Source organism: Dromiciops gliroides, chromosome 2, assembly GCF_019393635.1.
Source record: "Dromiciops gliroides isolate mDroGli1 chromosome 2, mDroGli1.pri, whole genome shotgun sequence".
NCBI classification, from domain to species: Eukaryota; Metazoa; Chordata; class Mammalia; order Microbiotheria; family Microbiotheriidae; genus Dromiciops; species Dromiciops gliroides.
Window position 1 is genome coordinate 654,373,681 of NC_057862.1, and position 16,035 is coordinate 654,389,715.

General features: G+C 39.4%; 2 protein-coding genes across 7 annotated transcripts in view; one reads left to right on the forward strand and one right to left on the reverse strand.

Moving 5' to 3' along the window:
- The window catches only part of TXNL4B (thioredoxin like 4B), a 6,694-nt gene extending 3,831 nt beyond the window's left edge, over window positions 1-2,863 (forward strand). For all 6 annotated transcript variants that reach the window (XM_043982102.1, XM_043982099.1, XM_043982098.1 and 3 more), the window contains exon 4: window positions 660-2,863. In XM_043982102.1, the coding sequence (XP_043838037.1) occupies window positions 660-825 (166 nt within the window). In that variant the 3' untranslated portion in view covers window positions 826-2,863. The remainder of the gene's footprint in view (window positions 1-659) is intronic.
- Window positions 2,864-5,044: 2,181 nt separating this feature from the next.
- On the reverse strand, window positions 5,045-9,775 carry LOC122740849 (haptoglobin-like). The gene is made up of 5 exons (XM_043983636.1): window positions 9,636-9,775; window positions 8,282-8,367; window positions 7,801-7,902; window positions 6,858-6,932; window positions 5,045-6,000 (listed from the first exon to the last, which is right to left on the reverse strand). Exons 1-5 carry the CDS (start codon window positions 9,638-9,640, stop codon window positions 5,225-5,227), a joined length of 1,044 nt encoding a protein of 347 aa, XP_043839571.1. The 5' UTR covers window positions 9,641-9,775; the 3' UTR covers window positions 5,045-5,224.
- Window positions 9,776-16,035: the final 6,260 nt, after the last annotated feature.

Genomic DNA, 16,035 nt, shown 5'->3' on the forward strand with positions numbered 1-16,035 from the left:
AGCAGTTTTCCTGAATATCATTAGTAAATGTCTATTTCTTGTTAAGTTGGTTACATTTTTGTATAGAGTAACAGAATGACTTGTAAAATACTATAAATTTTTGAATCTGACATGTTAGGTAATTCTTCAAAGTTTGTACTTTCTTTGAAACGTTTAAATAATTTTAAACTTTTAGAGCCAATAATTTCTGTTTACAAAAGAAGATGGTACATTTCATTTTATAACTTAAACATTCTTCCTTAACATGAAACTAATACCAGTGCTTCTTACACAAAATGCAAGTTATTTCATTTATTTCCAGTTCATGATCTTTGCAGTCAATAGCATTGACTGTTGCTGCAATTAAGTTATCTGTTTGTCTGCCTTGCTATGGATATTTTTAAAGCATAGCTCTCAGTCATCATGGTACCTTAGAAGATTTTGAAATTCATTGCCTTTTACATCAGACTGAGTTAAATCTTTCAAAGGCAAAACTGCTATGATAACAAATTTTATTCAAAGCCATATCATAGCTTTGTGGTTGAGGCTAACACCGAGCCTTTTGTATACGAAATTTCTCTGATTATAATATGTCATTTCAGCTTTTCAGACAGTTTTCAGTAAGTTGGTTTGAAATGCTTCTCAGCGGGGTTCTTTCTTTCTTAAATTATTTCCTTTAGGTCTCCAGATCACACTAAGTTTGTGGGAAGCTTCAAAACTAAACAGGACTTCATAGACTTGGTTGAAGTAATCTATCGAGGAGCAATGCGAGGAAAACTTATCGTCCAAAGTCCAATTGATCCCAAAAACATTCCTAAATATGACCTTCTTTATCAAGGCATTTAAAATAAGAATGAGAGGAAGAGGATGGTGTCTTCCTTCAGTTAAGCTGCAGAGAGAGCCTTCTTTATCAAGGCATTTAAAACATTGACTTGAACAGAAGTTGAAGAGGTAAATGCAGTTGAAACAACACATATAACCAAATATGCTGTTGTTGCGTGGCCCTGTTGTCTTGAAGAGATCACACACCAGAAAAGGGAGGAGAGTAGAAGAGGTTTGAATTTTATACCAAATTCTAAAATGGTGTCAGACCCCTGATTAAGAGATCATATTGAAATTGGGGCTATCCCCATCCCTATTTGGGGAAACTTCAGACCCCTAATTTTCTACTATCTATACACATTTGGTAAATTGTGCTAAATAGTGTCAATCTTGGATTCAGGCTTAATTTCTTTTTTTTTTCTTTTTTTTTTTAAGTGAGGCAATTGGGGTTAAGTGACTTGCCGAGGGTCACACAGCTAGTAAGTGTTAAGTGACTGAGGTCGGATTTGAACTCAGGTCTTCCTGACTCCAGGGCCGGTGCTCTATCCACTGCACCACCCAGCTGCCCCCAGGCTTAATTTCTAACTCCACCCCCCCCCCTTCCACCAAGTGCCCATTCTCTCTCATTAGAAGAATATTACTGACCCAATTTGTCATTTCCCCCAAAAGAATGGAAAATATTCTTTAAGGTGGAGCTAATCAGTTTCAGATTGAGTTGTGCTTATTAGATCAAGGATGAAAATGATAAGTTGCTTTCTCCTCTAGAGAAAGAAGAACTTGAATTTTCCAGTCACCTGTAGTTCCTTGGCCCTTTTTTTAAAAAGTTACTAATGGAACTAGACCCTGTTTAGTTGCTTCCCTCTCATCCTATCTTCTGTTCTAACTTGGGGCTGGGAGCATGAGGGGGAATGGGTATCTCAAGAAAGGCAAGTTTTGTTCTAGAGCCTTTTGAATGTTTTACTTGCTTGAAATCTTTATACATTCTGCAACCGTACCCTTGCTTAGAGCATAAAGAAACAATTGCTATTTGTACTGGTCTATATGAGGTGGTGGTCCTTATGGTAGCTGGAGGCTCAGACTCTCCCCATTTGGTACCATTTGGTACCTGCTTGAATAAATCTCCCCTAGTAGCCCAAGGCTCCAGACAAGCTGAATTGGATTAGTAATAGCATTAGGGAGTTCACATCTTAGCTCATAGACTTCTGCAATCTCCTCTTCTTCCAGGGCCTCTCCTAAAGAAATACCATGTCCCCATTGTACAAGATAGTGACTGTTGTCACATTTCTTCTGGGGGATTTTCAGGAGTGCTTCTTTGGAGTCCTAATTTCCCCAAATAGTTCTTTCTTCATTTAGTGCCTGCTTATGAGAATGGGGACTGGACCTGCGATTTCATTGACAAATGAAACCCCAAGAGAAGGAAATTCCTTCTCCCATACAGGTGGCACTTTCTCTGCAACTCATGCTCTTTAGGTGTTGCATTTAAGTGACTTGCCCATGGCCACACAGCCAGCGTGTATAGAGGTGAGACTCTCAAATTCAGGTCTTCCTTGCTCCAAGGCCCCTTCTATTACACCACCCTAACTAGAATAAATAGTATCTATCTATAATATTATTTTCCTTCTGAATACTGAATGGATGTTAGCCAATAAAATAAAATAATTATTTTCTGCTGGCTTTATTACTCTACAAGCTTTTGAAAGTTATTAAACAACTGATATGTGAAGATATCAGATATACATGTATACATATGCACATAGATACATATATGCACGTATGTATGAAAGAAATTTAATAGGGAAACAAAGTGGACCTTGGTGGAGACAGCAAAGTCTTATGGTAGGAGATTATACTTGAACAAGGAGAGTGTAGTTTGAAGGGGGTAGTAGGTTAGACAGGTGGTGGTGCTGGGCTATCTGTGACCTAAACAACAAGAGATTTAGATAAAGAACTTGCTGACTGAGAGTCCTGAGATCTTCCTCCTCTATTCTTCCAGCCTCTTTGAGCCAAACCCCTTCATTTTGTAAAGGCTAAAATTCTAGCTAGTCTGTCTTAAAATATCTAATGAGTGGTCACCAATAAATTATAAGCTTTAACAAGAGTTAGACTTTTAAGCATTTATTAAGGAGAATAAGAATTTGGTGAAGAGAAAGAGAAAGGCCTAGCTTCATCTATCTATTAAAGGGAGAGAGCATTCCTAGCTCCGCTCTCCACCAGAGTCCACACGAAAGAGCCAGAGTCAGAGCGCCCAGCTTCCCCTTCTTCCTCCCACAAGCAAATGTCACTTCCTGACGCCAAAGAGACCTTCACCTCATGGTGGAGCTTTTCTACAGTAAGTCTCCAGCAGGTGGCGTCTTTCCAATCGTTACAATTTTTTATAAGTTACTGTTGTAGCTCTCTTCCCCTAGACTACCAGACTCAGAAGAAGCTGTCCTACATTCATCTCTAGAACTTCCTTACATTCTACTCACTTCTTAACCCCATGTAGTGAAGCTACACCCATCATTTGATTGAAATGGCCCTTTCAAGGTTGCCAGTGGGTTTCTTAAATTTGTTTTAATCATTTATTTGATATTTTTTTACCACCCTCATATTTTTGGATTCTTTCTATTTCTTGGGGTGTTGTGACATTGTTCTCTTCCTGATTCTCCTCCCATCTGTCTGATAAGTTGTTTCTAGAACATCACCCCTGTCCCATCCACTTTACATGTCACTGCCACAGGGCTCTGTCCTGGACTCTCTTGTCTCTCTATATACCTTCTCTCTTGGTGATCTCATCTGTTCCCTTTGCTTCCATTATCATCTCTGCAGATGACTCCCAAATCTACTTATCTTTTATATTTCTTCTGAGCTCCAATCCCACATCACTAGCTTCTTACTAGATATTTCTACCTGGATGTTCCTTAGGCATTAATATCAACATGTTCAAAATGGAACTTGGTGTCTTCTTCACCAAAGCCCACCTTCTTCCTAATTTCCCTGTATCTTCAAGAATACCACCATCCCTCTAGTTACCCAAATTCCCAACAATAGCAATCATCTTTATTCCTTCTCTGATAATAATGCCTCTCTCCTAATCTCAATCCAATCAGTTGCCAAATCTGGCTAATTCTAACTCCCAAACATCTCTATAACCTGTCCCCTTGTCTCCACCCAGACACTGCTAAGGCACAGGTCCTCATCAGCTCTGATGTGGACTCTTGTGATAGCCTCATATGGGTCTCCTCTCAAGTCTACCTTTTCCAGTCTATCCTCCCAAAAGCATGGATCTCTACTGAAGATGCTTTGGTAGCTCCCTATTGCTTCTAGTATAAAAAACTCCTCTTTGGCATTTAAAACCCTTACCCCTCCTGATTGTGTACTGTCTGCTTCTCCTTGTCTAGCCCCCTCACCATTAGCACTGTCTTCCTCTTGAAATTAAAAAGTAAAAAAAAAAATTGCTTTTTGATCTAAAACCCTGACCCCTACCTATCTTTCCAGACCAATTTCACACGACTCACCCTTTCTCTCTGTTCCAAACTGTTATTGTTGCCTGTGTGCCTCTGAACAAGCTGTTTCCCATACCTGGAATATTCTTTTATCATGTTTCTACCTCTTGGAATCCCTCACCTTTTTCAAGACACTGCTCAGTTCAAGATCTCCCATGTGATTTCTTTCCTGATTCTTCCAATACTAAGTGATCTGTGTACATGTTGTTTCCTCCAAGTAGAATATAAGTTCCTCAAAGGCAGGTATTGTTTCATTTTTCCCTTCATGTTTCCAGGCCCTGACGCATAGTAGCCACTTAATAAATGCGTATTTAATTGGTTACAGATATGGAAACTGAAGATCAGAAAAACTCATAAACATGCTTGAGGCTATACAGCTAGCCCTTAGAATGTCTAAGAATAGAACCTAGACTTTTCCCATTTTTTGCCATTAGACCATGCTGCCTTGTAGTCAGTAAAGTGGCAAAAGGCCAAATCTAAATAAAACATTTTTTCTACCTAGATTAAATTAAATTCATTCTAGCAGTAATGATGGATCTTTGACTCAAGGTCTTTCTAATAGAACTTCAATGTGTTGTTTTTGTTTTTGTTTCGTTTTGTTTTTCATGAGGACAGTTATTTGCCAGTGGTTCTGCTAGTTTGGATAATTTTCCACTTTTTTGCTTGCTTTCCCAATGGCCTCTAGCCCAAAAGGCTGCCCAGAATTGTACATGTGAGGATGACTAATGGACCAAGACTTCAGAATAAGAACACACAAGTATATTCAAAAGAGAATACTTTATTATTTATACTTAGCTTGACTAGCTCCCACTCATTTATATTTTGATATCCAACTTGCTCAATCATATGTGAAATCTTGCCATACCGTACAACTCATTACAAGCCTTGAGCTGGTGCCAAAAAACAAGACAAAACCAGAGTTCCAGCCTGCCTCCTATTTAGTTGGTGGCTATTGTCTCTTGGATCCAGTCCAAGATGGAAGGCACTTTGACATAAACACCATATTCAGCCACTGCACAACTCTTATCAAAGCTCAGAATACCAGCTGCATACCAGGTGTCATCAGCCTCATCATGAATAGCAAAGGCACTACCAGCATCACCATAGCACGTGTCTTCTTGGAATCGGCTCATACCGGCACAGAATGTATATTGGTTCAGTATGGGCTGGACTCCAACAGGACTCTTTGCTCCCTTCTCCTCCGGGTCTGTGCTGCCTTCGTAGTGTTCAACGCATTTGTCATTGTCAGCCACAGGCAGCATGACATACTTCAGACGTTCACTGAAAGCAAAATGGATGTTTCTTCCCCAACCAGACACATAACCTACACGCCCTACTTCTGCATAGTCTTTCTGGGGCAAGCAAATGGGCATCACCTTCTCACCAACAAGTACTTTACTTCTAAGTTTGATAAGTCCAATGTCCACCATAGAGTGGTTGGGATGTAGAATCACACGATCGATGTCCACAGGCTTCTTCCCCAAGAAGAGCTTCAAGGTAGGGATGATGTCTTCAAGAGAGGCATTTGTTTCGTGACTCAGAAAGAGGTTTTTAGCTGTGGTCAACAACCACTGATCGCTAATCAGAGTAGCTCCACTGCTGAGATTTCTCTGGGAAACCATGTGACCTTGCCAGGGAAAGCTGCCTTTAGCATCTATGGAGCCCCCAATGATCCGCTGTACTGGCTTGGCTGGATTCGCAGGTTTTCCACATACTAATACGAAGGAGAAGGAAAAACAGGCAGAAAGATGAAAAGGATTTCCAATCTGCGAGACATATATATGAAAATATATGTGAAGAAGGATGTTCAAGCCCTAGCCAACGACTGCCTTATCATCCCATCCATTGGACAATCCCTGGGGGTTCATCTGAAAGAGATCTGCCTGGGGTCAGGGAGAATTCATAGTAACTTTGGTCAGAACTGAGCTTAGTGACTGTTATCACTATACATGCCGACTATTCTACCTAGAAAAAGATGGAAAATTGGTGGAGCAACCACTAAGGACTTCTTGCTCACCTAAGAAATTTCTGCATATACTTGAATAGTCAAAAAAACTCAGGCATATTTATCTAATCTATAGCTTTGTTGGGAAGATTTCCTTGATTCATTCATGGATCCCTATAAATTTCTCTTCCTAAATCTGTCTTTTATCCCTCTTTGGTTCTGGAAGTCTAGATTTATGAAGGAAGAGACTGAACATTTTTACCTGTTGGTCAGCAAGCCTTTATTAAGTGTTTGCTTATGTGTGAGGCAATGTAAAGAAACAAAAGGTTCCTGCTGTCAAGGAGCTCATATTCAACTGATTCGGGTCCCTACAGTTCAGCCCTGCATTATTTTGATCAGATATCTATACTGTCCCAACTTTATCAACAGACCACTGCTCAGTTCTCTACATAATTTGGCTACATAGACCTTGTTTTTCTGAGAACTCCAAATTCCCTTTCTCTTGTCTTGAGCAGGCCACAGATGAGATACAGCATAGGAACAGGTGTGTGACCTAGTCTTTGGTCCATCCCACCCAGTTTGCTTCCCACAATATTTGCTTCATGACCATCGTTTCTGGTGCCTACCTGCTTCACACGTAGGTAGTTCTTCACCAACATCCTTATTAATCCACTGTTTCTCTTTATTTAAGATGTAGAGGCCTGAGGGAAAATAAGAAAAAGTGCCAAAAAAGATTGAAATCAAGCAATTGAATTCTGAAACAGCTACTAACACTGAGAATTGGAATGAGCATAGAAAAGCTGCAGAAATTGAAAAAAAAATGTATGCAAGGGTCCATTCACTGGTGAATGCATTCATTCAAAAAACTTTGAGTGCTTATTATATAAAAGATAAAATAAGGAATAATCCCTCAAAGAATTTACAATCTAGTGACTGAGCAAGGGTTCTTTACTTTGTGTCATGGCCCACCTTGGAGGTAGTCTGGTAAAGGCAATGAGCCCCTTCTCAGAATCATGTTTTTAAATTCTTTTTTTTAAAACAGAGATTACAAAGGAAACCAATTCTACTATAATGGAATTATTTTTAAAAATTGATTAAGTTCACAGACTCCAAATTAAGAACCCCTGCTAAAGAATGCCAAATCCATCAGATATGACAGAAATTTTAAACAATATACTTTTGTATCCATGACTTCACCAGATCCTCACAACAAGCCTGTGATAGAATAGGTGTTATTATGCTAATTTGAAGAAATGGGAGAAGCTGTAACTTCCCCAAGATGACACAGGTAGGACTAATTCCTAATGGAAGTCATGGACTTCTGGAAATTTAATTATGACTGTATCACTGGCTTTGATCCCACTTCTGAATGAAAAGTGTATTGAGTAACAGTCATTCAGGGGGCAGCTAGGTGGCGCAGTGGATAAAGCACCAGCCCTGGATTCAGGAGGACCTGAGTTCAAATCCAGCATCAGACACTTGACACTAGCTATGTGACCCTGGGCAAGTCACTTAACCCTCACTGCCCTGCAAAAGAAAAAGAAAAAGTTACAGTCATTTAAGTCTTACCATCTCCATCACTTTTCAGTCTATAGTATTTATCACACTTATAGCGGACCGCGTGTTCAACATAGCCATTTTTGACAGAAGGAGGCCTTGGACAGATGTCATCTGCAAAGAGAGAGGGTAAGGAGGTCAGGTTAAGACACAAAATCAGATCCCCACCAAAGCTCAGATGAGAAAAAAGCCCCATTGTCCAACCAAAAGTATAAAACATGCAGCCACTTAGTGGTATGGTCCCTAATACTTTACATAAAAGTAAAAACTAAGATATTGATGAGACACACTTGCCTCAGAATGCAAAGGATTAAACATTGATAGGAAGATGAGTCTTCTCTCTAGGGCTACAGATTCACTGATATCATAATAGCCCTCAGCTCTGTCAGGGCCACACCATCAATCTGTACATGAGGGAGCAGCAAGGCCAATGACCATCTATATTGCTTCTGTTCTTTACCACCATCCAAGCCCTTATAGCTTGCATACATACCTTCCATATCCAAGACATTATTTTTAATTTGGGCATCTGCAGACAGCAGCCCACAGAGAAGAAGGGCAGCTACAGTATACAGAACCCTGTGGGAAGAAAGTGGACAAAGTGGCAATGACAGTCTTCCCTTTCCCCAAGGGATAGGCCGAGCCCCAAACAGACATGGGCACATGGCATGAAGCAACCTGAGAGGAAAAATAGGGCTTCTGGGACCTTCAACAAGCATTTATTAAGCACTTTCTGTAAATGTGCTAGGCACTGTTGACACTGACTTTTTAAAAAAATCTATTCCCTATCCACATGTAGCTTCTGTTCTACTGGGTGAGAAGTTGATCCCCTTGAACAAATTCCCTGGATTGCCACCTGCTACAAACCAGCCCTTATCTGTATTGAAAGTGAGCAGAAGAGGCATCAGAATTTCCATAACTGCTGTTGGTAGGCGCTAATTTCTGGCAGCATCCAGGAGACAGAATTAGAAGAGATAATAATAAAAATAACATATTTGCCAATTAAGTTTACAAGGCATTTTTTATGCATCATCTCATTTGAGTTTCACAACAACCCTGTGAGGTAACTATCAGCTTTTTTTTTTAACCAAACCTGTGATTTCATTGGTATAACAAGCTTCTCTTCCAATACAGATTGGTACCATCTCTGCAACTTTAGTCTCAGGGAGCTGCATAGAGCACTGAGAAGTACTTGCTCAAGGTCTCATAACCAGGGGCAGCTAGGTGGCACAGTGGATAGAGCACCGGCCCTGGAATCAGGAGGACCTGAGTTCAAATCCGGCCTCGGACACTTAATACTAGCTGTGTGACTCTGGGCAAGTCACTTAACCCCAATTGCCTCACAAAAAAAAAAAAAAAAGGTCTCATAACCAGTCTGGTCACACAACCAACAAGTGGCAAAGAAAGGACCTGAATCCAGGAGGTCTCTAAAGCTAGCTCTCTACCCAATACAGCGTTTTATAGATAAGAAAATGTAAGAGAAATCCCAGAAACACTAGCAATTCCCCTTCTCCAGTCAGATAGTCCTTAAGATACTTAACCATGTCTCCTATCTTACCTATTCCTCTGATACCCATCCTGACAGTCTGACATGCAGAGATATTCCAAGTGGATCTACATAAAATTTAAGGAGGCATATCGGTACAAATTTCCTGGCAACCCTTGTTGAATGGAAACCCAGTGATCTCAAGAAAATGAACCCTCTCTTTGTACTGTGTTCCCTTGGGAGAGACACCAAATCCCCTCAGAAAGTGTTTCCTAGGAAAGAACAGAATGGAGGATTCCAAATACTTCAAATAATTCATAGTTCATTGGCCCTGTTAGCATTGGGGAACAAAAATGCTCACCTCATCTTGGGTCTGTGCTGTGTCTAGAAGAGTGATGTGAAAGGGGCGTCTATGATCCTTTTATCCCTCCATTGCTGTACCCAGCCCCCTCTCAGTTTTGCAATTCCAGTGACCACATGGCCTTGGCCTGGTTGAGGCCATTGGCATTGTCCAACAGCAAAACCACAAACAAAACCACAGGGTGGGGGTGGGAAACTAAGGTCTTGCATCATATTTCAACTTCCCTTACTTTTTTTTCCTAAACTTGGCAGCCCCATGTCTCTAGGACTTTGCCAGAAAGGTTCTCGGAATCAGTTCTTGAGAAGGCTGGGAAGAGCCTTTCTGACAATCTGTGTTTCTGTCATTTTCAAAACTAGAAGATCTCTGTCATTACTGACCCTTTGTGAACCTGCTCCTTAGGTGAGGCCTTGTAGAAAGTGCTTCTTTCAGACTCATTTCATTTACTTCCTATTGGTATCTCTGTTGCTTAAAACCACTCATTTCCACATCCAGCAATCAGTGAAAGATGTTATTGAGTCTCACTTTATGGATTGCGCTTTAGGGAAAACTTTGGGCTAGGGTCAGTGCTATGAAATAGACCCGATCTTTTTCAAATACAGCAGTGAAAAAAACCCGACACTGGTGTAGGTAGATGATTGAACCTTCAGTTTATCAAAGTAAGAGATTTCTCCTTTAATATTAAAATTAGGAATCCCTAAAGAGTAATTTCAGCCCAACTCTATTTTAGTAAATCAGATTTTTTTTAAAAAATACATCAAAAACCTACTATGTGCTAAACACTGTACAACAACTAAGGGATTATGGAAATTCAGAAGAAAAAGAACACATTCTCTGTTCACAGGACACATACTCTAATTGAAGAGGCCAAATCTGCACAACATTACTTCAGAACACTAAACAAAAGTACAAACTAAAAATATTAGAAATGGCATATAGGTACACAGTAGCAGTACTGTCACATTATATACAGTAGAGAGAGCTTTACAGAATACAAACTTTGATTATGGAAATATAGCAATATGTTAGGACCTAGAGCCTACATCCCCCAGGAACACCTGAGTCAAGCTCTAAAAGTGCAAGTGGAACAGAGATAATACCAAAGAGAGATGACAATGACTACACCATCTTCCTGCCGAAGTTCTGAACAGAGACATGCTAGGGTACATGGAAAGCAAAGTACACAACTGCAAAAGAGCCAAGAACAAATTGAACAGCTGAATCCCATCTCAGGAAACAAGGCCTGACCACTGCCCAATATGGGCAACCCAAGTGCTTCATGTTGGCAGGAGACAGGGTGACCTGGGGCCCCCTCTGAGAAAACAGACAGGGAAGAGTGAGGTTGGGGGGCACAGAGTGACTCAGGGTCTCAGCTATAAGGGGAATGGGTCCAGACCAGTACCTAGCATAGGGAAACCCAAGGACCCCATCCATAGCACTCAACACAGCCTCCAGGCAACCTGGGCCCAAACCACAGAAGGAGACAAGGACAGATAATTCCGGCAGAAGGCAAGCTCTATTCTTAACAAGCAAACTCAGAATCAAGCAAGACCTACCCAAAACACGCAGGAGTATGGAGGTAGCATTTGAATCCAGAAACAGAGGCTACACTGAGTTCAAAGAATAAAACAAGAAAGAAATGCCTTGGGTAGAAAGAAATCCAAAGTACAAACCAGAAGAGAGTAACTCTCTCTGCAATAAGTCCAACTGGAACATCAGAGAAAAAGAATGGCCTGACCACAAGAGCAACAGAAGAAATGAAGCAAGATACAAAATGGAATACCTAAGGAGCAAAAAATAGCAAAAATAATGAATGCCTCAGAACACATGATGGTAAGCTGTATTCAAGAATTGATTCCTGGAAACAGCATGGGCCAAACAGGAAACAACTCCATGAGATAACAAGAAATATTGAGACCTTTTTTTTAAAAAAGGAAGAAAAGAAGAAGAAGAAGAAGAAGAAGAAGAAGTAGTAGTAGTAGTAGTAGTAGTAGTAGTAGTAGTAGTAGTAGTAGTAGTAGTAGTAGTAGTAGTAGTAGTAGTAGTAGTAGTAGTAAATATGTTATCAAAAACAACCAACCTAGAAAACAGGTCAAGGAGAGGTCTTCTAAAATCACCAAACTTGCCTGAAAAATCACAAAAAGTTACAAAGTACTTTCCTCATAATAACTCTGAGATTTGTTAGTGAAAGAATTAACCCATTTTAAAGATTAGGAAACTCGGGGCGGCTAGGTGGCGCAGTGGATAAAGCACTGGCCCTGGATTCGGGAGTACCTGAGTTCAAATCCTGCCTCAGACACTTGACACTTACTAGCTGTGTGACCTTGGGCAAGTCACTTAACCCCCATTGCCTCACAAAACAAACAAACAAACAAAAAGATTAGGAAACTCAAAGTATTGCCCATCAATAGAGTAATGGCTAACCAATCTGTGGTATATGATGGTGATAAAATATTATTGTGCTATAAAAAATGACATGGGAGCAGCTAGGTGGCGCAGTGGATAAAGCACTGGCCCTGGATTCGGGAGGACCTGAGTTCAAATCTGGCCTCAAACCCTTGACACTTATTAGCTGTATGACCCTGGGCAAGTTACTTAACCCTCATTTTCCCATTAAAAAAAAAAAAAATGACAAGCAGGATGATTTCAGAAAGGCCTGGAAAGACTTGAATGAACTGATGTATAGTGAAGTGAGCAGAAACAAGAGAAGTACACAGAGACAGCAATATTGTTTGATGAACTGTGAAAGACTTAACTATTCTCAACAATAGAATGATCCAAGACAATCCCAAAGGACTAATGACGAAGCATACTATCCACTTCCAAAGAAAGAACTGATAGTGATTGAACACAGCATGCTATTTTTCACTTTCATTTTTTTTCTTTTTTTTAAGTTTTCTTATACAAAATTACTAATATGACAGTGGTTTACATGATTGTACATGTATAACCTATATCTGATTGCTTACTGCCTCAGTTGAGAGGGAAGGGGGAAAGGAGGGAAGGAGGTATAAAATTTGGAATGCAAAACTTTAAATAAAAGAGTATTTACTGAGAAATAAAATAAAATAAAAATTAGGAAACTGAGGTAGAAAAAGGTTGAATATCTTGCCCAACACTACACACAGCTAAGCATCAAAGCCAGGATTTAAACCCCAATCTGACCCCATGTCTAGTATCCTCACCACAACATTTCAAAACCATGATTAGGAGGACTTCCAAGAAGAATTAAGTTTGGGGAGTTGGATTTTGAAGAGAAATCATAAATTTATAGGTGGATGATTGACTTGGATTGAAGAAGAGAAAATGGCATTGCAAGTAAGAAAACTAACATAGAGACTAAAGCATGGAGATGATGGGATATGAGCAAGTATTATAATTATCATGTTCCTGCAAAAGAGAAGTAACTGATGGAATGTCTTGAATTTTATCCAGGTGTGAATTTTATCTAATAGGTAATAGGTTCTTAGACAAAGAAGTGAAAAGAAAAGTTTTTGAGGAAGATTATTCTAGGAGGATTGTTTTTTAATGAAATGGATCAAAATGGTGAGACTGAAGCCAAGAATACTTAGGAAGCTAGAACAATAATCTAGGCATAATTTGGTGAAAGTCTGGATGAAATTCATGATTTTGAAAAAGGAAAGGAAGAACAGATCAAGGAGACATTACATGAGAAGTAGATGATGAAAACAGTGTACATCATCACTACAACAATCTAAATGAAAAAGTAACCACAAAATAAATCAAAAGTGAACATTGCAAAATTATAAAGAATAAGCATTGTCCCAAAGAAGAGATACAAAAAGATACCCCACTACTTCACCATTTTGTAAAGTGGGATGTCCATGAATGGGGTGCATCACACATATTTCAGGTGTTTTTTATATACTGATCAGTTTAATATCTTTTTCTTTCTTTTTTGTATTTAAAAATATTATTATGTGATATGGCTCTCTTGGACAAAAAAAGGAAATTTGGGTGATGTAAAAAAATCAAAGACAACTCAAAATTTATTTTTAAAAAGTTGATGACAGAGTTGAAAATAGCTCAACAAAATAAATCTGGGGCATCAGAAAAAAGGACAAAGATGTTGACAGGTTTAGAAAAATTAATAATAGGTAAATGTGTGTGGAAAATATGATGGAGTCCAGGTTTTAACAATAAAAGCCAGCATTTATCTACCATTGTAAAGTTTGCAAAGCCCTATATACTACACACCCCTACAGACACACACATACCACTCATGGATATGTAGTATCCCAAAAGTTTTAGTGAAGTTTTTAGCTTTTAATAACTTCAGAAATATAAATGCTAGAAACTCACAAAAACTATCTCTTGAAAATTTAATTAAATTCATTTTACACTTACTTGGTTTTATGGATTTTGAGTAAAAATTTTAATTTTAATTTTTTAACAATACAGGATATTTCATATGCCACAGTTTCTGGATGATACTTTCAGAGCAGTGACTTGGTAGAATGGGTCTTCTTGCTTGGCCACCTCAGTCACCTAATCTATCTCCGTCAGACATTTTCTTGTACGGGTCATGTCAAAACTGTCATGTATGCATCAAAACCCTGTTCTTTGAATGATCTTAAGCCTAGGATTACAAATGCAGTCCTTCTAGTCACTGAGTAGCAGCTGATAAAAGTTTTTACAAAATCAATTAGTATGATTCAAATAAAATCAATAAAACCTCAAATATCAAAATGTCAAAATCAAATGATTCAAATAAAATCATATCAAAATCAAATAAAATGGCATATCATTTTAATAAAAGCATCAACATTTCTGAAATTTAAATAATTGACATTTCATATGGGGGATGGGGTTAAGTTTGAAGCCGATATACTTCTAAAGTTATCAAAGCTTAAAACCACATCAAGAATTTAGGGACAACCTGGGGGCAGCTGGGTGGCACAGTGGATAGAACTCTAGGTCTGGAGTCAGGAAAACCTGAATTCAACTCTGGCCTCAGACACTTCCTAGCTGTGTGACCCTGGGCACGTCGCTTCACCTCTGTTAGCCTCAGTTTCCTCATCTATAAAATAAGGATAATGATACCTACCTCACTGGATTGTTCTGAGGATCAAATGGTGATAATTGTGAAGTACTTAGAACAGCACATAATAGCTGCTATATAAATGTTAGCTATTCAGTATTATGATATATAATTTGACTCACAACAATCCTGAGAGGTAGGTGCTATTATTATTCCTATTTATCCATGAGGAAACTGAGGTGTAGAGAGATGAAATGACTTGTCCAGAGTCACACACCTAAGAAGTATTCTAGGCAGGATTTGAACTCACACCTTCCTGATCCCAGGTTCAGCATTCTCTCCACTGAACAACCTACCTGCCATGTTACATTTTAGGTGTCCAAGGGACATTCAAGGCATCTGGGCAGCTGAAAACCCAGGACTCGAAAGAAAGTAAAAGGTTAAAATCTGATATTGGCACCATGACTGAATTATTAAACTCACTGGAATCTAAAGAAAAAAAGACAGAAAAAGCCTCAGTTGTGTGGTTAGTTGATCAGAGGATGAATTATCAAAGGCACCTGAAATAGCAATCCGAGAGTGCCCCAAACATACATTTCTTTGGTGCTTCAGATTTACCAGGCATGTTCTCCAGAGAGCCCTATGAGGTTGGTAGTGAAAGGATTATTCCCCATTTTACAAGTGCAGAGAAAGCCAAGTGACTTGCCTAGGGTCACATAGTGTCAGAACCAATATTGCTACCCAGGTCTAGTTGACTCTTTCCATTATCTCGAATAGACACAGCATAGCCTAGCAGGGCAAGGGCTGAAAGACAGAGAAGTCCCAGCGTAGGAGCCTTGCTCCAGAACGTCCAAGCTGTGTGACTGCGGTTAGGCCACTGAAACTCTCTGATGCTCACTCATCTTTGAAATGTAAATAACAGTGGTACCATGACCCAGCTCATCAGAATAGTGTGCTCTAAATCTTAAAGCACTATGTAATGCGAGTTATTATTATCCATGGGAAAGGCATCTTTTCCTGAAATAATGGGAGGCAACCAGGGTTGGGAATAGTATAGAACACGAAGCCTTGGGATTCACTGTCTGTGTCACCTCAGGCAAGTCATTTATTTAACTCTGTGCGACTCAGTTTCTTCATCTGTAAAATGAGGGCTTGTACTCAATCAATAACCTTCAAGGTCCCTTCCAGCTCCAGATCTATGAACTTATGGAAAATAGAATAATAAGGAATCAAATTATATGGAAAATAGGATTGAATGGAGCTGTTGGCTCTAGATGAGAGTTCTTAACCTTTTCTAATGTCATAGACCTCTTGGGTGACAATCTGGGGAAGTCTATGGAACCTCTCTTAGAATAATATGTTTAGGGGGCAGCGAGGTGGCACATTGGATAGAGCACCGGC